We start from the raw sequence: 24,515 nt of genomic DNA, 5'->3' as shown, positions 1-24,515 counted from the left end.
ACGTAACACAGAGAGGCAAGCAAAGTATTCACAAAGCACTTGCTCCCTACGTTGCGCCAGCGTAATGTAAATTATTCGGCATAGGCCCGCCTAATTCAAAGTAGGTGGACGGTGGGCGTGATCCATTTAAATGAACCATGACCCCATGCAAATGATGGGCCGAACGAACGGCGCATGCGCCGTCCCGTAGACGCTTCCCAGTGCACATGCTCAGAATCGCGTCGGAACGAATGCCTAAGATACGTCGAATCACTGAACGTAACCTACGCCCAGCCCTATTCACGTAGTCCTACGTAAACTACGTAAAATACAACGGCTGTTCCGTGGTCCATACCTTTGCATGGGATGCGCCTCCTTTAGGTGGAATAACTTTACGCCGGACGTACGCCTTACGTTAACGGCGTATATTTCTGCGACGGGCGCAAGTACGTTTGTGAATCGGCGTATCTCCCTCATTTGCATATTTGCAATGAGGCGGCCAGTGTAAATATGCGCCCAAGATACGCCGGCTTAGGAAAGTTACGTCAGTCGGAGGAAGCCTATTTTCAGGCGTATCTAGTTCTATGGGCACGGCGCATAGATACGACGGCGCACATTGACACTTATGCGGCGTATCTGTAGATACGTCGGCGTAAGTGCTACGTGAATCCGGGCCTATATATTTATCATGTTTTCTCTCCCTGCATTGTCCATTATTTTATACTGCCTCGGCCACATAGTGGTGTTTTTGATTGCGTTCAAACGCAACCTTCCTTTTACGTGTGCGCTGGAATTTGCAGACCCTACAGATTGGTATTTACTTCTGCAGAGGGCTCTATGGAACCAATATGAAACTATTGTCTCCTACTACGCACCTAATAGATTCCAGCATCGTTTTTTTTTTTAATCCTCTCTGTAAAATGGTCTCCCAGCATCGGAAGGGCTTTTGATGGGTGACTCCAACAATGCCCTTAACTTGGTCTTGGACAGACAATATGCTCAAGGGGCTACTCCCTCTCATGACCCGGCGCATGTGTGCAGTGTGTGCAAATGTGTGCAGTTTTACAATCCTTTGGCTTGATAGATGTCTGGAGGGATCTCCACCCTACAGATTGCGACTTTACCTATTAGGATTGACCATGTTTTTATGCAGGTTCATCACCTTCCATTAGTCTGTAAGACCTCTATCCCCCTCCTCACCATGGTCCGATCATGAGCCTGTTTGATCTATACCTGCTATATCTGCTACTGGACCACACCTTGCTCATCTTCTGGTGAGGTGATCCTAAGCACCATGACCTGGTACTAGCACACAGCAAAATCAATCTCCTCCATTGGGAGACATGATGAATACTGGTTACTGCTTGGACCCCACACCTTGGGTAAGCCTATGTCATCTGCCAGGGTAATCTGCTTGTGCACTAATCCTGCTTGTCGCTTCTCTACTGCTATAGTTACTGGTCTCTGAACCTGACCGTGACAAAGGGGTGTGTATAGGGGTGATGGGGGATGCTTTAAAAATAAAATGTATTATATTTTATTTTTATACCCCCCGCCCTCCTTATTTCTATCACAAGGTGGCCAACAAGGCCTTTGAGAGCCCCATCAGTGAGCGCTCTAGAGCTGCCTGAAACACATATGTCGGAAAGCTCTTAAAGCCGTTATCAAGATCGATTTAACCACTTGTCTACAATGCCATTTATAAATGTACCGTGGTAGACGAGTGGTTAATGTGCCTACATGTTCGACCTTACTGATTTTTTTCAACAATGGCCTTTAGATGACCATCTAATCTATTGCCAGCAACATACGAGAGGTCTGCTTATGGGGTTAAGATGGACATACACTAGTAGCTTTTTGAAAATAATATTTGTCCGAAAATTTGTTACAAAAATTCCCAGTCTCCTCTTTCGCTGGCAAGAGCCAGATGGTGGGTTTGTTGGCCGCTCGTGGGTTTCACACTGTCATCTGTCTGAGTGCAGTATTTAAATAAATGCTATAACTGCAAATATTATCCTTTTCCACATTTCAGACAATTCTCCAAGAACTTGGCTACTTACACTGGTTTTCTTCTTCCAGGGCACTCAGCGATGAGTTTTCTCTTAAAACTCATGGCGTCTTTACACAATCTCTCACTGCACTGGGTACAGATGAGCAAATCGCCAAGTGGCTGCCACTTGCCAACAACTATCAAATCTTAGGAACCTACGCTCAGACTGAGCTGGGACATGGTATGTTACTACAGATTAATTACTTGCGTAATGTTTTATCATAATAATTCTGTATTTGTCTCTCAGGAAAATATCTGATTAATATATGTTTCCATTAGCTGTCGGGTGAATGCCACCTCCATTGCGAGTAAGGGAACACGGCAGTGAACGCCGGGAACCCTACTGCGCATGTGTGAAGCTCTGCTTTTCTCTCCTACTGACCCAGCGGAGTAGGGAGAAGGAGGAAGCCCGGTGGTGACGTCAATACCCGCGGCTGAGGCTCCCAGAAGAGGGATCGCGATACCTGTGAAAGACAGGTATCCTGCCCCCCCTCCTCCCAAAAGGTGCCAAATGTGGCCCCGGATTGGGGGGAGGAGTACAACAAGTGGCAGTTCCACTTTTGGGTGGAACTCCCCTTAACTCCTTATTCTCCATTTAATTGTTATTTTTCTGCTGTTTTATAAACTAATAACAATTTAGCAGCAGATTTCCTCATTGGTGCCCTGCAGCTGCACACCTGACAATTAATTATGAAACCACTCCCATTAGACCAACTCGGTACAGAGGAACACACAGGGATTTCTTCAGAACAACAAAAGGTAGGAATGTGCAACAAAGTTTGTTATATTCCTTGCAATGTACAGAGATCCCCCAGAGGGGAATGTTTTTTTTTTTTTTTTCTCAGCAAAAGTGGAGTTACGCTTTAAGTAAACATGGAAATAGTTGTCAAGCATATGGGTGTTAAAAGCCAAAGATCCATGTTCATTCACCTAGCTTGTTAATCTGTTTCAGGCACTTATCTTCGAGGTTTAGAAACAACTTCCACCTTTGATCCCACAACCCAGGAATTTATCATTGACACTCCAACTATTACAGCAACAAAATGGTGGCCAGGAGGGTGTAAGTATACGCTTTATACTGTTTTACTGCTTGTGGTGACTTATGGGAATGAAGGTTCTTGCAGAGCTACAGGATCCTGAGTAAAATACGCATCTAAAGTACTCATGTTCGTGCACGTTTGTGCGCATTTAGGGCTCATTCACTTGGCCAGAAAAAATGCTGCATTTTAGATGTGTATAGCAGATAGTTTTGTACACATCTAAATGCAGCACTATAGTAGTCAATGAACTCATACACACAGTCTACATCCGAAAATGTGCGCTGCGTTTAGTCACACACAAAAAAACATAGGACACAGCTACAGATTTTGCATGCATAGATCTGTACTTTAGATGCATATGTTATGCATAATCTTTCTTTCATGCACAAAAATATGCATTTAAACATAGCTAAACACAGCGTTTTTCTGCTGGTGCAAATTAACCCTTACAGTTAAAGCGGTGTTCCGGCCCAAAAAAATTAAAATTAAAAGCCAGCAGCTACACATACTGCAGCTGCTGGCTTTTAATAATAGGACACTTACTTGTCCTGGAGTCCTTCGATGTCGGCACCGCAGCTGATGTTTCCATCAACTATCGGGTGCTGCCGCCACCATTGCGGGCAAAGGAAACCCGGCAGTGTAGCCTTTCGGCTTCACGGCTTCATGCGCAAGGCCACGCTCCTCTCTCCTATTGGGCTGGGGAGGAGGAGGTAGCCCCACGGTGACGTCGAGGGCCGTGGCCCGGACTCCCGGAAGCGGGAAAGAATACCTGTCAAAGATAGGTATCCTGTCCCCCCTTCCCCCACAAAAGGTGCCAGTTGTGGCACTGGAGGGGGGGAGGAATCAGATGAGCGGAAGTTCCACTTTAGGGTGGAACTCCGCTTTAACTAGTGTGCTTGGTGTCATAACTGATCATATGTGCAGGACCAAGGCAACAGCAGATCAAACCGAGGCTAAGATGGCAGCTTCCTTGGCTGTAAAGGCTTGGAGGGTTTGGTTCCGCTTTAATAAATAGCTCCTCAAAAGGAAAACCAAGTGACCGAGCAATACAAGTTCATACTGACACATAAGGTTTTACTTTCTTTTTTCTGTCTAACTAACGTTTTCAAAACCCCCCCATTAGGGGAAGACTACGTGACGTAGTGGACTCTGTTATTAATCACCTCTCCACTGGTGCGACACTAATGATCCTATAAGGGGTGTCGCTCCAGGGGAGTGGACTGAACGTATGTTTTAAGTCCACTGTGTCCTTATCTCATGTGTAGTTTCATGATTTATGTTGATGAACACGATTCGTTTAATTGATACATGTTTCCCGACGTCGTTGCACGACGTACAAGTTTTAACTGTACCTTGTAATACCACGTGAAACCTTAATAAAAAAACATTGAACAAAAAAAAAAAAAGGAAAACCAAGATTATTTCTGTTTATTATGAACATGATTCAAAAGCAATAAATAGCAATAAATAATGTAAAAAATTGTAGTGCTATCAAACATATATGAACACGATTCAAACGGAAATGAACATGATAATGATAAGTAAATTCATCAATAACAAATAAAGTCCATAAATCAAGGAAAAAAGTCAATATAAAAAGCTGGGACCAAAACAGTAAAAAAAAAACAAAAAAAAACAGTACCTTCGTGGACATACCTGGGAAACAATCTTCCCTACTGTGCTGTTGGCTTTTTCATTCGTTTTGGAGGACAACACTTTTTGGTAAGCTGTCTTTTTACCTTGGAGGTGTTTCACACGGAGGACCTTGGGGACGCTGATTCCTTGCTATGTGCATCTTTTATTTTCCCTTTTCACCCTTCGCTTGCTGGATTTATTTGGGACACTGGATGTAACGGAATGACCCATGACAAACAGAGACTTTGGAAGAATGAGGGGTACTCCTGTATCGGTGTCACCAAGGAGTCTTATGTCTAGGGTCACCTTATGTCCGATAGGGCCATAGGGTGACTGAGAAATTATATCCTAAATTACAGGACAGGGGACATTACTGATAGCTCATATTGCAGGAGATATTGCAAAGTGTTGGTTTATTCTATGACTCTATGACTCTCTGTGTAGACTGTTGACATGTTAAATGAGGCTGGCTCTTGAAAGGCCTTTCATTGTGTGATAACACTGTTTAAAGCCTATTGATGTTTAGAGGTGAATACCTTTCTGTCGGAGACAGACCGTCTGTCTAAAGATGTGGATTGAGGGGAATTCATTGAGTGATGGTGTTTTGTTTTAATTCTGTTAATGAAGGAATGTCACTTCTCAGGTGCAGTGATTAGGTCATGATAATTATAGACCGGCGCTGAGATGTCTGGAATGTTTAGCAATTAGCCCATCTGAAAGTGTATTGAAGCCCCCCCAGGGTGGGATGTGTGGGTGGAGAGTTTGATTGTTCCTGTAATCACTGAAACATGCCTTGAAAACTATATATAAACTTGAGAGCTAACCATTAAAAGTGTTCATACATTTTGAAGCAGAGAATAGAGCGGTCAGTCTCATTTTCTGGGAAATGGATATGGATCGTGCCTGCTGGTTTGTCTGTGTGTCGGATAAGCTGTCGTGGGTTGATGGAAGGTCGTAGACGGTGGTGACCGTTATACTGGATTTCTTCTTTAATACTTTTTTTTTATATTGACTTTTTTCCTTGATAATTTTTTTGGACTTTCTTTGTTATTGATTAATGAATTTATTATTATCATGTTCATTTCCCTATTGAATCATGTTCATATACGTTTGTTAGCGTTGCACTTCTTTACATTATTTATTTGCTTGGTTTATCTATTGACCGGTGCCAGCAGCTATTTTTTCTCAATCTCTTGGTATTTTTATTGACTATTTATCGCAAATATTTCTCCCATTTTTACAGTATATTATTATTTATTAATAATAATCAAAAGCTGGTGCATATATGTTTTCTTATGCAATGTTACATTATGTTTAAACTAATTAAAGGAAATATGTTCTGTTATGTAATGTTTTATTATGTTTCTATGACTTGCACAGTAGGAAAGACCAGCACTCACGCTCTTGTCCTGGCCCAATTACGTAGCAATGGAAAGAACTATGGCATGCATCCTTTCATTGTTCCCATCCGAAGTCTGAAGGATCACTCTCCACTCCCAGGTAACAATTTGCATCTTCAGATTCAAAGTTTTATTTTGGCACCATTTGAAAAAAAAAAAAAAAAAAAACAGGGTGGCTGGACTACAAATATACTAGTGCTTTAAATAAAAAAATATATATATTTCAACCACTTTGATCAATAAGGTTCTCTCTTGTATGTATGAATTAATATATATATATATATATATATATATATATATATATATATATATATATATATATATATATATATATATATATATATTCCAAATATTCACCCATTGCCCCTTCCTTTCAGGAATAACCGTTGGTGACATTGGTCCCAAGATGGGCTTACAGCAGGTTGACAATGGATACCTTATGATGAGAAACATTCGTATTCCAAAAGAAAACATGCTAAGCAGATTCTCTGAGGTACTGAAAGTGTTAGTAGTTTTATTTGTATGCAATCAAAACTGTTGTGAGTAGGGTCTCTTTTGCTAAGAACTTTACTCCATTTAAATGGTTACATTGTAGGGCCAAATGTTCATAGTCATCTGACCATCACACCTAAATACTGCATATAGGGCTGCCACATCATCCCTTTAAACCCAAACACATATACATTAGACAGGTTCTGTGGCTGATTAAAGTAACACTAACTAACTAACTCACTGTATAATTTGGCCCCGCCCCCCGGCGTGCCGCATCATTGGATATGATTGACAGCAGCGCCAGGCAATGGCTGCGCTGCTTTCAATCAACCAATGAATGAGCCGAGAGGCCGACTGAGAAGCCAGCGCGTTCACGTCGCAAGACTTTCAAAGGGGTGAGGTAAGTAAACAGTGGCTTGGGGGGGGGGGGCGCTAGTGCTCGGATGTTGATTAAGGTGAAAAAACATGTACCTTTACAACCCCTTTAAGGTTGTAATTAAACTCACTTGGTGCCTTATCTGTAATAAATTGTTGGTCATTTTTTCGGAAAATGATGGTCACACTGGGGAAGATTTTCTACAACTGAAACACACAGAATCTGTGCAACTGTGCATAGTAATAGACAGTGGGGTAGATTCAGAGAGAATTTACGCCGGCGTATCCATAGATACGCCGCGTAAATTCAAATCTGCGCCGGCGTATCTTCTTTCTGTATTCAGAAAGCAAGATACGCCGACATTAGCCTAAGATACGACTGGCATAAGTCTCTTACGCCGTTGTATCTTAGGGTGCATTCTCACGCTGGCCGCTAGGTGGCGCTCCCAAGTTCTCTATTTCCTCGTTGGGAGTCTCAATTTCCTCGTCGGGCTGGTTTTTGACGAGAAACAAACTCGAGCGTGTGTATGCTTAGAAACCCGCACATGCTCAGACTAAAGTATGAGACGGGAGTAAAAGTAGCATTTGTAATGGAGATAACACATTTTTCACGCTGTAACAGACTGAAAAGTGCAAATCGTCTCGTATCAAACTTTTACTTAACACGCAGTAACATGAGATTAGCAAAAGCAGCCCCAAGGGTTATGCCAGTGGAATCGAACTTCCCCTGTGTTGTACGTCACCGCGTTTGAGAATGAGGAGATTTTGTCTTGTCTTGACTGTGTACGCAAAGCAAGCTTGTCGAGTTCCTCGACAAGCCTAACAAGGAACTCGTCAAGGAAAACGATGTGTCTTTTCCGACGAGTTCCTCGGTCGTGTGTACGAGGACTAAAACTAGTAAAAGTAAAACTGCCATATGTTTTTCATCATTGTACTAGACGGTTTACCTGGAGTTGAGGTTAAATATTGTCTTACATAACACTGATAGACCATACTGTTTGAATCCCTCTGACAGGTTCTGCCCGATGGCTCCTATGTGAAACATGGGTCAGACAAGTTAAATTACTTCGCCATGGTTGGGTTACGGGTTTCAATCGCCGGTAACGCTGTGGATTCCCTGAAGAAAGCATGTACTATCTCGGTGAGGTACTCCGCAGTCAGACGTCAATCAGAGTTGAAACCTGGGTTTGTACATTACCATGCTGCTTACAGGGACTATATGAACTACTAACCTACCTGACCAATTCTAGCATTTCTCTCCTACATGTAAAAATATACATATATCCCTTTAAGACTACAGTGTACCCATCTTCTGATGGCTCCTTCCAGCAGGATAATGCACCATGTCACAAAGCTCAAGTCATCTCACCACTGGTATCTTGAACATGACAATGACATATTTTTTTGTTAGATATATAAAAGACGATGTTACGCCAAGTACATGTCACGCTTTAAAAATTGTACACTCGTGTGGAATGGCGCTGAACTATGGTACCTAAAAATCTCCATAAGCCACGTTTATTTTTTTTACAGGTTACCAGTTCAGAGTTACAGAGGAGCTCTAGTGCTAGAATTATTGCTCTCGCTAGAATGTTCGCGGAGATGGCTCACATGTGTGGTGCAGACACAGTCTACATATGTGTTCGCTTCTGCACGCAAGCACAAGGGCATGGGGCGCTTTCTATTTTTTTTACCCTGTTCCTGTTGTTTTTTTGGTCACTTTTATTTTTATCACAATAAGAGCCGGTTCACACTGGGGCGACTTGGGATCCGACTTGAAATCGTCCCAAGTCGCGCTGTCGAGAAAAACAATGCAAGTGAATGGGAGCGGTGTTAATACACACGACTCGAGTCGCTCCGACTTCAAAAGAAGTTCCTGTACTACTTCAATCCGACTTGTAGGTGATTTGTACCCATTGATTTCAATGGAAGTCCCCTCCAAGTCTGATCCAAGTCTGATCACTGTCTTAACTGAAACGACTTTCTAGGAAGATAACATACATTTCTCAGGCAAACCTCTCCCTCCCTCCTCCTCCCTCCCCTAGAGCTGATTGTTGTTTGATTGGCCACTGGAAAGTCTCCCATCCTGGAGACGACTTCAAGACGTGTTGTAATTCGCCCAAGATCGCCCTGTGGTTCATGCTCAAGTCGTGTCGGAGTTGCCTCTGAAAGTCGCGCTGGAAGTCGTGTCGCCCTAGTGTGTAAACATCCCTTGTGATAGAAATAAAAAATTACATGTCCTCCTTTATGAGGTTTCTGGGGCCTATAATCTATCCAAAACCTTCTCTACCCTGGAAAGCATGAGATAAAAAAAAAATATATATATCAATCTCGGCTTTCCAGAATAAAATTTAATTTTTTACATCTGCCAAAACCATAAATGATGTAGCTTCTGGCCTTCCAGGAACACAGAGATGGCTGGGGACCATCTGGCCGGATCGCATACCGGCTCCTCGATCACATGGAAGAGCTCCGGGGAGGTGCCGTATTTGTGTGGACGTTTCTTAACACATTTCCTGTTCTTGAGTGACAACGCTGCCCCAAGGATGGGGATGTGTATTACTGGTTAAATCGCCAGGCGATGAGGGAAGGTGTGGGGCTTGCTTTATTTTCCCATGTGTGTTTTCACTAACTGGGGGGGGGGGGGGTTCATGTGCCAACCTAATAAGCCCTTCAAAGTAGAAGGAAATACAGCCAATAATTCAGTTGCCATGTTTTTAGTTTAGTGTTCCAAAATGTTTAACCAACTTTTTTTGTTATAGAGCCCAAGAAGCTAAAATCCTTGATTACCAAACCCAGCAACAAAAGTTGTTGCCTCTCCTGGCAACTTGTTATTCCATTCATTTTATGGCCATACAGACGACTGCCTTTTACAATGAGGCCTTTAAAGAGATTAGGATGGGGAATTTTAACTCTCTAGCAGAGGTAAGTATATAGTTGTTCCGTTCTTAAACATGGCCGTTTACATGGCAGCCAGACTCAGATTATGTACAGAGATCACAAAGCTGCTGCCAGGTGTGCCTACCCATTTATGTGCCAAGGTATAGTTTTAGGATGTTAAACAAAACAGTACATAAGTGTATTTAGGGATAAACATTCTCTGATAACTGCAAAAATGTATAGTTGAAGGAAACTTTAAAGTGGAGCTCCAGGCTCCTACAGAAAATGTTTTAAATATTTTTACTTTATTATTCGGACAATTACCTGTCCACGTATCCAGCTGTGTCTCCACCTGAGCAAAGTGCTGCTGCGGCAGGCGGTTCCCTACTGTGCGAAGTGCGCTGTGCATTGTGAATGGCCTGGCGGCAGAGGAAGGACGAGGGGGGCGATCCTTTAGCTGAGTTTGCCACGGCAAAGTCAGACAGAAGTGGGAACAGGTATCTGATTTTGACAGGTACCCACTCCCACTTCTTTTGCAGTGAACTCAGACGGAAGTTTGACTTCCCCCCCCCCTCCTCGAAAGGTGCCAAATGTGTCAGTGGAGGGAGGGGGGGGTGGAGGCAAACAAGCGACGCTTCCCCTTTTGGGTGGAGTTCCACTTTAATGTAATTTTGCAACTACTACAGTATGTTATTGATCCAATTAACTGATGTTATTTCATAGATCTCTAGAGCATATAAAAATGTTATTGGTAACATTGACATTTTATTATTTTAAAGCGAAGTTCCGCCGGAAAAAAAAATATTAACAGTCAGCAGCTACAACTGCAGCTTCTGACTTTAAAAATATGGACACTTACCTGTCCAGGGCGCCCGCAATATCGGCACCCGAAGCTGATCTGTCCCTTGGCTCTCGGGTGCTGCCGCCACCATCTCCGGTAAGGGAATAAGGAAGTGAAGCTTTGCGGCTTCACTTCCTGGTTCCCTACTGCGAATGCGCGACTCGCAATGCACGATCCCACTGGTCCCTCCTGTCTTCTGGGACCTGTGTGTCTCCCACAAGACAGCAGGGGGGGGGTGCAGAGTAGACGCCGGACGTGGCGTAGGTCACTGCGGTGATCTATGCCCAAAAGTGGGAGCAAATACCTGTATTACACAGGTATCTGCTCCCTCCTCCCCCCTGAAAGGTGCCAAATGTGACACCGTAGTGGGGGAGGGTTTCCGAAAAGCAGAAGTTCCATTTTTGAGTGGAACTCCGCTTTAATTTTCTTCTTTTTTTTTTTTTTTTTTTATCCCACATTATGAACTGTCAATTTATATTGATCTAAAAACATAGAAAGTAATTTAATAATTTTGGTTATATTTATGATGAGCATACATACATACTTACTGTGTTATTTTTCTTATTTCAGTCATTAAAGCATATAATAGTACTTGTAATACAATGTACTTGACTCACTCGCATGCATATCTATTGCAAATATAGGTTCAATCATATACAGTACATTCTATCACTTACACCTATGCTTCTTGTAAACCAGAAAACTTTTTAAATTTACCATGCTATAATAGAACTTTTTATTATACATTAGAAAGATAAATTGCTTTTAGATAGGTGAGGGATGGAAGACCTAAAGTGAGCTTTATATTATGTTTTGCTTACAACATGCACATGATAAAACGGTTCTTTTATTCCAGATCCACGCTATCGCTTCCGGCCTTAAAGGTTTTGCTACAGAGATTTGCTCCAATGGTGTGGAGGTGTGCCGCAAAGCCTGCGGGGGTCACGGTTACTCTCTGTTCAGTGGGATACCAACAATTTACACCTGGGTTGTAGCTTCATGTACTTATGAAGGGGAAAATACCATCCTACACCTACAAGCTGCAAGGTAATACTATTTTATTGTCTCCTAAAATTGAAAACAAATGCTGCATTATAGATTTCGAATATTTTTTTTAAGAGATCTAATGCTGAACGGCAGTAGAATAATAATAATAAAAAAATTCCAGTGAATACAAGTCTACAGTGGATATAGGAAAGAATCAACCCTTTTAAAATAATCACATTTTGTTGCTTTGGAGCCTAAAAACGTTTTTGTTTTATCCAGCTGTAATTACTAGTGCAATGTATAAAAAAAAAACAGTATCACTAATTTGGAAAAAGGATCACCCCCTTATGTCAGTATTTTGCTGAAGCACCTTTTGCTTTAATTACAGCCTTTAGTCTGTTGGGATAGGTCTCTACTAACTTTGCACATCTAGGGCCATATTCTGAGTAAAGTTACGATGGAGTATCTCAGGATACTCCATCGTATCTCTCTTTTTTGGCCAGTGTATCTATGCGAGTGATTCTTAGAATCATTTTCGCATAGATACGCTGAAGATCCGACATGTGTAAGTCACTTACACTGTCGGATCTTAAATGTAATTTACTCCACCGGCCGCTAGGTGGCGTTTACGTTCAGGTCTCATTGCAAATGAGCCTGATACGCCGATTCCCGAACGAATTTGCGTCGCATAACCGTCGCTTACGTCGTTTGCGTAGGCGTAGGGTTACCCCTGCTACTTACGCCAGTCCCACGTAGGCCATGTTAAGTATGGCGTCGGGTCCGCGTCGTGTTTTCCCGTCGGGTACGTCGTTTTACTAAGTCGTTCTTGAATACGCACACGTCAATGACGTGTGCGTCATTGACGTTTTACGCCGAGAACTGGAGCATGCGCACTGGGCTATTTTAAGCCCGGCGCATGCGCAGTTCGTTAGAATCGGGGGCGCGCTTAATTTAAATGGAAGCCGCCCCCTTGGATATACGCGGGGATACGCCGGGCCAATTACACTCCGCCGCCCCAAACTACGGAGCAAGTTTTTGGGGAATACAGCACTTGCTCCTGTAGGTTGGGGCGGCGGAGTGTAAATGGCTTACGCGCCGCCCGCCTACTTTCTTTAAGAATATGGCCCCTAGACTTTGCAATATTTGCCCACTCTTCTCTGCAGAACTGCTCAAGTTCAGTTAAATTTGATGGTGACCGCTTGTAGACTGCAGTCTTCATGTCATTCCACAGATTTTCAATGGGGTTTAAGTCTGGGCTGTGACTAGGCAATGCAAGGACCTTCACCTTTTTCTCATTCTGGCATAGGTATCTACATTAGTACTAGGTAGAGGGTAAGCTGTGTTTATGGAAAAATTGCCCCATTGCCTTTAGCCCAGATCTTATCAGTTCTTGGAATCTCTGAAAATGTCAGTTTAATCAACAAAGATTCCTATATTCAATTTTTTTTTTCTTCCTACCAGCTTGTAGTTTTACTGCTCATTTAACTGCCATTTTTGTTTGTTCTTGTTTAGGTTTTTGATTAAGTGTTTTGGTGCTGCCCAATCAGGAAAGCCATTACCACCACGCACTACATCTTATCTGTCTAAACCGCCCTCCAGTGGATGCCAAGCAAACACACACTTGGACTTCCTGAATCCAGATGTGTATATAAAGGCCTATGAAAGCAGGGCATACAGGTTAGTAAACAGGTTGAGCTATAATCTACTTTAATGTTATAGTGCCCAGCAACTTTTTATGCAGAAATATATATATATATATATATATATATATATATATATATATATAATTACACACTAGATTACCAAATTGTCTTAGTCTGTAACAGAACTATAGGAAGCAAATAGAAGTTTACCGTTAAGGTTTAAATATACTTTAACACAGATTCCACAGCAGAAGAACTTCAATGAAGTACCAGTGGGGCCTAGGGATGGGCGAACGGTTCAGCCCGAGCATAAGTTCGGGCTGAACTTTGGTTGTTCGGACGTTCGGCAAACATGCGGTGTTCGTGGCAAATTTAAAGTCGTTAAAGCGGTGCTTCACCCTAAAAAAACAACTATGTACCATCCCATCCAGCATACTAGCGTCAGCTACAGTATGCCTTTGCCTTTTTTTTTTTTTTTTTTGCGCTGTACTTACCGTTTAATCCTCCAGTTTCGTTTTAGACTCCCGTGGGGAGTAGGCGTTCCAATGAAGAGGGGAACGTGATTGACGTCCGGCTATGGCGAGTCACGCTTTACGAAAATAGCCGGAGTAGGACTCGGCTCTTCACGACGCCTGCGCACAGACTAGGAGCTGACTGCGCAGGCGCCGTATATATCCAAGTCCTATTTTGCCTATTTTCGGAACGCTTGACGCGCCATAGCCGGACGTCAATCATGTTCCCCTCTTCATAGGAACACCTATTTCCCCGCCGGAGTCTGAAACGAAACCGGACGATTAAATGGTAAGTACAGCGGAGAAAAAAAAAGGCATACTGTAGCTGACGCTAGTATGCTGGATGGGATGGTAGATAAAGAAATTTTTTTTTTTAGGGTGAACCCCGCTTTAAAGTCTATATGACACTAACAGAAAAACCAAAAAACCAAAAGTGCTCATTTTAAAGGCTTATATGCAAGTTAATGTCATAAAAAGTGTTTGGGGACCCGGGTCCTGCCCCAGGGGACATTTATCAATGCAAAAAAAAGTTTCTTTGCATTGATACATGTCCCCTGGGGCAGGACCCGGGTCCCCAAACACTTTTTATGACAATAACTTGCATATAAGCCTTTAAAATGAGCACTTTTGATTTTTCATGTTCGTGTCCCATAGACTTTAACGGTGTTCGCATGTTCTTCCAAATTTTTTGCCTGTTTGCAAGCTCTCATGCAAACCGAACTGGGGGGGGGGGGGGGGGGCGGCTCATCCTTACTTGGGCCATGTGTGAGGTAGCCCATCACCTGTAAACTTGCTATATAATCTAACTTATCATTTTAATATATAAATATTATGATTTTTTTATTTATTTTTTCCTTTTTTTTTTTTTTTTTTCAGCCTTATCGCGGCTGCAGCAAGCAAGCTGCACTGTTTAGTACAGTCTGGAACTGAGCAATATGTGGCATGGAACAGCACCTCTGTAGAGCTTGTGAAGGCTTCAATAGTTAGTATCTTCTATCTTTAGCTTATCCATCTCATTTCAGAGGTCAACACACAAAAGGGTCAATTTACAAAGCTAACACACCAGGAGATATATATATATATATATATATATATATATATATACTGTGATATGGGGATGGTTAGTTCAGAGTGGCAGATGCACTGTGAGAAATGTCAGTCCAAAGGTTTGGCAGCCCACTTTTGATAACAAGGCAACGCAAAGTTCATAAACACAGATTTCCTATGCGGGGGTCATCTCTAAGGGTCATCTCCAACAATGAAAAATGCTAGCCCACCTGGTTACACTTCAATCTTTATCTATATCTTTAACCTCTTTATTAAAGCAGATGTGGCAGTAAAAAAAAATATTAAAAGCCAGTAGCTACAAATACTGCAGCTGCTGACTTTTAATATTAGGACACTTACCTGTCCTGGAGTCCAGCGCCGTCCGCAGCAGAGGACGAGCGATTGCTCGTCTCTCTGCTGCTCCCCCCGCCATCCTCAGTGAGGGAACCAGGAAGTGAAGCGCTCCGGCTTCACTACCCGGTTCCCTACGGCGCATGCGCGAGTCGCGGTGCGCCCGCCGATTGGCTCACACGCTGTGTGCTGGGAGCCGAGTGTTCCCAGCACACAACGGGGGACAGACGGGAAGTCAGGAAAAACCCGTCTATTCCCCGTGACGTGTGGCCGGAAGTGGGTGCAAATACCTGTCTTTAGACAGGTATCTGCACCCCCCTCCCCCCTGAAAGGGGCGGGTTCCGATCAGCGCGAGTTCCACTTTAGGGTGGAGCTCCGCTTTAAATCTCTCTCCCAGGTTTAAGCCCTGTACACAAAGGAAGAATTATTAGATTGTAAACTTCTCTGAGCTGGGCCCTCTTAATCCTCTTGCATTTTATTGTATTGTCTCCTTTTTATATTGTAAAGTTCTGCGTAACCTGGCGCTATATAATTCCTGTATAATAATAATAATAATAATAATAATGTCGGGAGACATTTGCCGGTACAAAAAATACAGACATTCTGCCTGTTTGGCTGCCTTCTGTTGGATGTCCATGCTGGAAAACCAGCATCCGGCCAACTCCCAATCAGCGCTCTCAGCCAATGGCAGAGAGTACTGATCGGAGTGTTCTGGCCGGGGTGGCTGTCCCCCGGTCAGAACACAACAGATTAGGGGGGCGATCGCTGGACTAACCTTGCATGATTAGTACAGTGGCTCCGACTGGAGATGTCAGTTTTTTTTTTGTCCAAACCGCGGGGTTGCACGAAGAAAAAAAACCTATATAGCTAGATTCAGAGAGAGTTACGGCGGCGTATCAGTAGATATGCCGTCGTAACTCTGAATCTACCCCGTCGTAAATTTAAGCGTATTCTGGAAACCAGATACGCTTAAATTAGGCTAAAATACGAGCGGCGTAAGTCTCCTACGCCGTTGTATCTTAGGCTGGCCGCTAGGTGGCGCTTCCGTTGTTTTGCGCGTTGAATATGCAAATGAGCAAGATACGCCGATTCACGAACGTACGTGCGCCCGTCGCAATTAGTTACGCCGTTTACGTAAGAGATACTCCGGCGTAAAGATAAAGCTGCTCCCTAGATGGTGCAGCCCATGCAAGGTATGGACGTCGGAACAAGCCTATCTTTTTACGTTGTTTGCGTAAGTCGTACGAGAATAGGGCTGTGCGTAAGTTATGTTCACGTCGTAGGCAGTGTTCGACGTATCTTAGGCATTCTATCCGACGCATGCGCACTGGGATACGTCCACGGACGGCGCATGCGCCGTTCGTTGATAACGTCATTTACGTGGGGTCATGCTTAATTTCCCTAAAACACGCCCACCTCTTCCTCATTTGAATTAGGCGCGCTTACGCCGGCCCATTTACGCTACGCCGCCGTAACTTAGGAGGCAAGTGCTTTGTGAATACAGCACTTGCCTCTCTAACTTGCGGCGGCGTGGAGTAAATACCATACGCTACGCCCGCACAAAGTTATGTTGCCCTACCTGAATCTGGCTAATAGTGTGTACCTGGCTTTAGGTTACATTATTATTATTTATTATTATTATTATTATACAGGATTTATATAGCGCCAACAGTTTACGCAGCGCTTTACAATATAAGGGAGACAATACAGTTACAATACAATAAAATACAAGAGGATTAAGAGGGCCCTGATCAGAAGAGCTTACAATCTAATAGGGTGGGGCAGGTGGTACAAAAGGTTGTAACTGTGGGGAATGAGCTGATTGAAGTGGTAAAAGATTAGTTGGAGACGTGATAGGCTTCCCTAAAGAGATGAGTTTTCAGGGATCGCCTGAAGGTAGCAAGGGTAGGGGATAGCCAGACAGGTTGAGGTAGTGAGTTTCAGAGGATGGGAGAGGCTCTGGAAAAATCCTGGAGACGAGCATGGGAGGAAGAGACAAGAGAGTAAATCATGCTGAAGTGTTCTTTTATTGGTTCATGTTCACTGCTAACATTAATGATAGTAATTCACAGTAAAAATTCTACAAGATCGTGGTGTGCATTTGATTCGTAGAACATGGTGTGTTGTCTTTCAGGGCCACATACATTACTTAATTGTGAAGACTTTCGCCTCTGCTCTGAGCTCCCTGTCCACTCAACCTGAAATAAAAACTGTTCTCCAGCGCCTCTGTGATCTGTACGCTTTGCATGGAATATTCACAAGTGCCGGTGACTTTCTGCAACATGGCTACTTGTCAGGGAAACAGCTGGACCTGGCCACTACAGCCTACCTTGGCCTCCTAGCAGATCTCAGGTGAGTAAAAAAGTAAAGATCTTACCTGCTGCTGATTGCAATCCAAAGTAACTATACTAATTCCCTATTTATAGTGAAGAGCATATTCTACCGCTATCTGCTGCACACTGCAGTATTGCTCTGTAAAGTGCACGGCAATTTACAAGTAGTTGTCAAAAGTGAGCTTTTTCAATAAAGTTGGTGCACAGTTTTGCATATTTCCTGTGGATGTGTTAAAAATGCAAACATCTCTTTAGAAACTTTTTCCTGCACAAGTTCCGGCTGAAATCTTGTAGCTCCCAGCCACTATAGGGTAGCCGAATGTCACAAGACCCGCTGTGTACTCACCGATAGCCCAGGGGGAGGAGGGAGGGAGGATGGAGCTAGCTGTCCTTCTCACTTCCTGTGTTTCTCTTTTTACAGGATTTATAGGATTCATAAACTTCAGGCCTACTTTAAAGCGGGGGTTCACCCTAAAACAAGTATATACCATTCAATCCAGCATACTGCCGACATGTACAGTATGCTGTTTTTTTTTTCTGTTTACATACCGTAGTATAGGTATTTCTTCCCCCGGCTTCCGGGTAGTGAATCCCGCGGGACTGGGCGTTCCTACTCGAGACTAAGTGATTGACGTATAACAAATACTTGCCCCCCCCGGCGCATAATGCGCGTCACCAGTTTCCGAAAGAAGCCAGGGGCACAAATCGCTATCGCTCAATTCTTTAATTGATTCTAATTTATTATTGCTGTTTTCTAGCTGCTCTAAAACCACTTTTGACATAAAAGGGACACTTTTTGGTTGCTATGGACAATCTCCAGTTTCCAGGCAGAAAGAACAGTATTTATTATATAAAAGTGCATGCAGGACACTGGGCAGACCACTAGGGACAAAGGGGGTGTGTAATTATTTCATACAGTGCTGTAATCTATAAGACTACAGTATACTGTATGTGTACTGTGTTTTTACTTTTTTGAATTTGGTGCCGATCTCCGCCCCTGTGCGTCGTAACGTCGCAGGGAACGGAGCTCGGCGGCACTCGGGCACTGTGTGAATCGAGCGAGGAGACAGCTCGCTCACACAGCGGGGACACATCACAGGATCCAGGGGACAAGGTAAGTAACTCTGCCTGGATATTGCTAATGGTACTGGAATTCCACCACGAGCCAGACTCGGGATTACCGCCAGGGAGGTTAATATCAGTTTACAAGGCCATAGTGTTGTCAGTAGGTACTTGTTGACACTGACCCCCTCCCATTATGTACAGTAGTGTGATTTTACAATGGTGGGGTTTGTTTTCCAGGAAAGACGCCGTTTTGTTGGTTGACGCTTTCGACTACACAGATCAACAACTAATATCGGCTCTTGGGACCTATGATGGGAATGTGTATCAGAATCTGCTTGACTGGGTTCAGAGAAATCCTGAAAACAAAAAGGTAGGTATAAAGGAGGTCAGTAGTAGATGTGTCAGATGATATGGAAACATTCCCCGGCAAACTTTTTTTTTTTTTTTAAAAGCTGTGGCTGCAAAACAGGCCTCCAGTGCTTTAGACTCGCAGCTCTGCAATCTAATACTGGTCCTAGATTGCAGTTACAGAAATGGGGCCTTAACCCAGATCCTGGGAAACTGCTTTGTTATTTAGCCCAGGTTGAAGCCGTGCGAGTTCAGCTGAACTCGCACGATTTCCCTCCCGCTGGCAGTGCCGATTTCGGCCGCGATTATAGAGACATCTGTGCCGAAATCGCAAAAAGTAGTGCAGAAACTACTTTTTGAAATTGGTGCAGTGCCGCAGGTGCGTCGTCATACGGATTAGGACAGTGCCATTGCCGGCAATTTGCGGCAAATCCCGCCGTTTTGACATGCAAAAACGCATGTTTAAACGCACCAGTGTGAACCAGGGCTCAAAGAACGTCTGTTTTTAGTCTGTTTTGGACGGGGTACCTCTGCAACTTAGACTATCCACAAAAAATAGCATTAGGGGGAACCAGACTGATTACCCCAAAACAAGAGTTGCACAAGGAGAACCAACCACGGCATGCATTAACCACTCCAGCCCCAGAAGGTTTCACCCACTTCCTGACCGGGCCATTTTTTGTGATACGACACTGTGTTGCTTTAAATGACAATTGCGCGGTCATGCGACATTGTACCAAAATAAAATGTCCTTTTTTCTCCCCACAACTAGAGCTTTCTTTTGGTGGTATTTAATCACCTCTGCGGTTTTTATTTTTTGTGCTATAAACAAAAAAAAGACCGACAGTTTTGAATAAAAAAACAATATTTTTTACGTTCTGCTATAAAAGATTCCCAACAAAAAAAATTGAAAAAGTCTAATTTCTTTATCAATTTCCCAAAAATATGTAGAATAGAAAGTTGGACCGGATGAGCATAGGGTGAGGGCTGCTAGTGCCATCTAACCCATAAATGGTCACCAAGAATAGGGATGTTGATTTGGACTTTTCTAGGTACTGATAACACAACGAGAAAGTAATATAAAAAATATTTATTACACATAAAAAACTATACAGAAATAAAAACACTTGAGCCAAACCCCACAATAGAAAACAGCGCCGCGTAACTTCTAGGTTGCTCCGGCGTATCTTTGTTTTGTATCCTAAAAACAAGATACGCCTGAAGCTGGGCTAGATCCGACTGGCGTACGTCTTAGTACGCCGTCGGATCTAAGGTGCATATTTACGCTGGCCGCTAGGTGGCGCTTCCGTCGATTTCCGCGTTGAGTATGCAAATTAGCTAGATACGCGAATCCACAAACGTACGTCCGGCCTGCGCATTTTTTTTACGTTTCCGTAAGGTTTTTTTCCGGCGTAAAGTTACCCCTGCTATATGAGGCATACTCAATGTTAAGTATGGACGTCGTTCCCGCGTCGAATTTTGAAAATTTTACGTTGTTTGCGTAAGTTTGCATAATGGGCCAGATTCACGTAGCGCAGCGGATCTATAGATCCGCTCCCGCAAGTTTAGGAGGCAAGTGGCTAATTCACAAACCACTTACCTCCAAACTTGCGACGGCGGATCCTAAATCCCCCGGCGGAATTCAAATTCCGCGGCTAGGGGAGTGTACTATTTAAATCAGGCGCGTTCCCGCGCCGATTTAAATGCGCATGCGCCGTCCGGGGAATTTCCCGGCGTGCATTGCTCCCACTGACGTCACTAGGACATCAGTGGTTGCGACGTGAGCGGGACTTGCGACGCGCGTGTTCGTGAATCGGCGTACGCAAACGACGTAGGAAAATTCAAATTCGACGCGGGAACGCCGGCTATACTTAACATTGGCTGCGCCTGATAAAAGAAGGGGTAAGTATAGGACGGGAAAACCGTTACGGAAACGACGTAAGAACACTGCGACGGGTCCGTGTACGTTCGTGAATTTGCGTATCTCGCTGATTTACATATTATTTATCGTAAATCAGCGGGAACGCCCCCGGCGCCATTTTTAAATTGAAAAAAAAATCCGACAGTGTAACACAGCGTAACACTGTCGGATCTAGCCCTATCTATGCATAACTGATTCTATGAATCAGGCGCATAGATAGGACCAGTTTACGCCAGAGATATGATGGTGTATCTGTAGATACACCGTCGTATCTCTTTGTGAATCTGGCCCAATACATATAAAGATACAGCATTTTAACATCATGAATACGGTCAATGTAAAAAGGATTATGTTGATCTGCTCACCAGGTAAGGCTCATTGACTGGGCGACGGCTCAAAAGGTACCCCCCCCCCCCCCCCCGCGGCGAACGAGGGGGATTATGTGATACTCTCTGGTAAAATTAGGTGGATCGTGTTAAGCTACCAACTTTTTATCACTTATTATGGATGATGGTACTTGTCTACTTTTAAGTTTGATAAGTTTTAACTGAGGCTACACTCTAATCTTAGCATGTAGAAGAATAGAGTTATGGGGGGGGACAGCAAATTTACACTGTTAAGCCGCGTACACGCGATCAGTCCATCCGATGAGAACAGTCTGATGGACCGTTTTCATCAGTTAACCGATGAAGCTGACTGATGGTCCGTCGCGCCTACACACCATCGGTTAAAAAAACGATCATGTCAGAACGCTTCCAAGCATGCGTCGACTTGATTCTGAGCATGCGTGGATTTTTAACCGATGGTTGGGCCTACTAACGATCGGTTTTGACCTATCGGTTAGGAATCCATAGGTTAAATTTAAAGCAAGTTGGCTTTTTTTTAACCGATGGTTAAATAACCTATGGGGCCCACACACGATCGGTTTTGACCGATGAAACCGGTCCATCAGACCATTGTCCTCTGTTTAACCTATCGTGTGTACGAGGCCTTATACAAGCTGTACACTCACTACTTTACATTGTAACAAAGTGTCATTTCTTCAGTGTTGTCACAAAAAGATAGAATAAAATATTTACAAAAATGTGAGGGGTGTACTCACTTTTGTGAGATACTGTACATAAAAAGTGTGAGAAAATGCCTGGTCTTCATGTGATTAATAATTAGCATTTCACTACTTGATTTTTCACAGGTGAGCCCAGTGTTTGAGAAATACCTGAAGCCATATTTACAAAGCAACCAATCCAAATTATGAACACCGACTTCTGGAGGAGCCTGATCCAAAGACCTGGCCATTCACCTAGTAGACCGGGCTTGGTCAGTCCCTGAAAGTGAACCTAAAGTAATAGCTGAGAAAAAAATCTAATGTTCATGTATGTGCAGTACCTGCCATGACTTGGTAAGGGCTTGATAAACTACATTTGAAATAAAGATAATTTTCTATTTTCCTATAATAAATCCATGTGTTTTTTTCATTTTGACTAGAGTAGGGAAAGGTTAGAAACAATTTTTTTTCTGTTTGTAGGGGGGGGGGGGGATTTTCACTTCCTGTCCCGCCAATCTTCACTTCCTGTCCCGCCAATCTTCACTTCCTGTCCCACCAATCTTCACTTCCTGTCTCACTTCCTGTCCCACCAATGCAACAGAAAGTAAAATATCTCTGAAAAGTTACCAACTAAGGCCCTTTTCACACTACAAAATAAATCCGTTTTAATAATCCGTAATTAAAATCCATCAGATAATGTTAAAAAACGGAAGTTATACGTCCTTTATAAAATATCATTAAAGTCTATGGGATTTTTTTATGTTCCGTAAAGATCCGTAATAGTCCGTTATAACGTACGGACGTTAGTTATAACGGAATATGTGACGGGTCTTGCACTATTTTTTGTCCATTTTTTGTCCGTTGCAAGTAACGGATATATTAACGTCCGTTATATTTTAACATTGAAGTCTATGGCGCACGGACGTTAGTAAATGCCTCCGTAAATGTCCGTTATAGTAACGGACGTTAATTTAACTGAGCATGCTCAGTAAAGACTTCTGGAGCTGGACTTCAAGAAAGGGTGAAAGGGTTTTTATTAACGGACGTTAGAAAGGAATGATATAATGGATGTATACGGATATATACGGATAAACATTATCCGTTTTCAATAAAGGAAGAATGGTAAAATATTTATCCGTATGTATCCGTTATTAAATCCGTTAATAAACGTCCGTTAATAGGTGTAATACGGATATTATAAAACGGACATACAATCCATAGTGTGAAAGAAGCCTAAGGCTGGATTCACACCTATGCAGTTTTGGTGCTTTTTGCAGATTTGCCCCGGACCATTATGCAGCTTAAAGACCATCGTCGTGCGACGTGACTCCCAAACAAAATTGGCGTCCTTTTTTTCCCACAAATAGAGCTTTCATTTGGTATTTGATCACCTCTGCGGTTATTTTTTGCGCTATAAACAAAAATAGAGCAACAATTTTGAAAAAAAATTCAATATTTTTTACTTTTTGCTATAGAAAATATCCCCCAAAAATATATTAAAAAAACATTATTTTCCTCAGTTTAGGCCGATACGTATTCTTCTACATATTTCTGGTAAAAAGAAAAAAAAAAAAAATCGCAATAAGCGTTTGGTTTGCGCAAAATTTATAGCGTCTACCAAATAGGGGCAGCAGATTTCAGCCAATGATTTTTGATGAAATGTATTTCCCAGCTGTGTCCAATCATACAGAGCTGCTGTGTGTTTCTCTCTTCTCAGGACCCCTGAGAGACTCCACTGGAGCAAAAAACCTGTCAAATGTAAATAATAGAGATAAGCCCAGGAGATGTCATGCAGCTCCTTGGACTTAATGTGTTACTAAACCCACAACAGTGAAATCAGTCTGTAAATGCGCAAAGCTTGCTTGTTTTACTCACTGTGGAACCGAAGGGGTTAATCCTCTGCATTGTGTAAAAAGGCTGTTTGATCCTGTCTTCTTCTGATCCTCCCCTTGTTCCACTGTCCCCAATTTATCTGCAGATAGAACAGAGCCTTGGGGACACTCTGTACATGCTCATTTCTGTGTGCATTGCTAGAGAATTTATTTTTTTTCTTGGGAGGATGCATGCGATTAGCACAGGGCCAATCAGCACTGCCCAGGCAGAGGGTCAGGGGTCCTGCAGCCTCATAGGACAGTCGGAGCAGAATGAAAACTCCTCCTACAAGCTTTAACCAGACACTGATAGACGTCCCAAGACTGCTACCGGTATATACTGCTGATGAGAAAAGTTTTTTTTAGCAGTTTATATTTACTAAAATAATTGAACTTCTGTGTACTGTGGGAGAGCAGATATGGTGAATGCAGGCTCCTGGGTTTAGGAACGCTTCGTAAAAAGTGAAGGCACACTATGAGTGGCTAAATTCCTGGAATTCAACTTCCCCCAAAAGCACACCCCACTTTACAGATGTGGAAATGTGACTTTGCATGTAATTGCAACATAATGAAAAAAAAAATTTGGAGTATTTGAATCAATGTAATTTTTTGGTCGGCCAGCTTGGGGAACGGATTGTACTGCCCTGTCCATGTGCACCTTCCCCCATTTTGCTTGTTTTTATTAACCACTTCCTGCCGG

The 24,515-nt window shown here is 43.0% G+C and overlaps 1 protein-coding gene across 2 annotated transcripts in view; it reads left to right on the top strand.

Annotated features, from left to right (window-relative positions):
* The window catches only part of ACOX2 (acyl-CoA oxidase 2), an 89,191-nt gene extending 66,850 nt beyond the window's left edge, over window positions 1-22,341 (top strand). The window contains exons 3-14 of one of the 2 annotated variants that reach the window (XM_040359093.1): window positions 2,059-2,210; window positions 2,982-3,089; window positions 6,085-6,204; window positions 6,482-6,597; window positions 7,987-8,156; window positions 9,734-9,896; window positions 11,549-11,739; window positions 13,192-13,356; window positions 14,711-14,816; window positions 17,367-17,584; window positions 18,868-19,000; window positions 22,092-22,341. In XM_040359093.1, the coding sequence (XP_040215027.1) occupies window positions 2,059-2,210; window positions 2,982-3,089; window positions 6,085-6,204; window positions 6,482-6,597; window positions 7,987-8,156; window positions 9,734-9,896; window positions 11,549-11,739; window positions 13,192-13,356; window positions 14,711-14,816; window positions 17,367-17,584; window positions 18,868-19,000; window positions 22,092-22,154 (1,705 nt within the window). In that variant the 3' untranslated portion in view covers window positions 22,155-22,341. The remainder of the gene's footprint in view (window positions 1-2,058; window positions 2,211-2,981; window positions 3,090-6,084; window positions 6,205-6,481; window positions 6,598-7,986; window positions 8,157-9,733; window positions 9,897-11,548; window positions 11,740-13,191; window positions 13,357-14,710; window positions 14,817-17,366; window positions 17,585-18,867; window positions 19,001-22,091) is intronic. The other variant, XM_040359092.1, reaches the window with a different exon arrangement.
* Window positions 22,342-24,515: the final 2,174 nt, after the last annotated feature.

The sequence above is a fragment of the Rana temporaria genome, chromosome 7 (assembly GCF_905171775.1).
Source record: "Rana temporaria chromosome 7, aRanTem1.1, whole genome shotgun sequence".
Taxonomy (NCBI): Eukaryota; Metazoa; Chordata; class Amphibia; order Anura; family Ranidae; genus Rana; species Rana temporaria.
The sequence above is the reverse complement of the archived record's forward strand: the minus strand, read 5'-3'. Positions and strand labels throughout refer to the sequence as shown.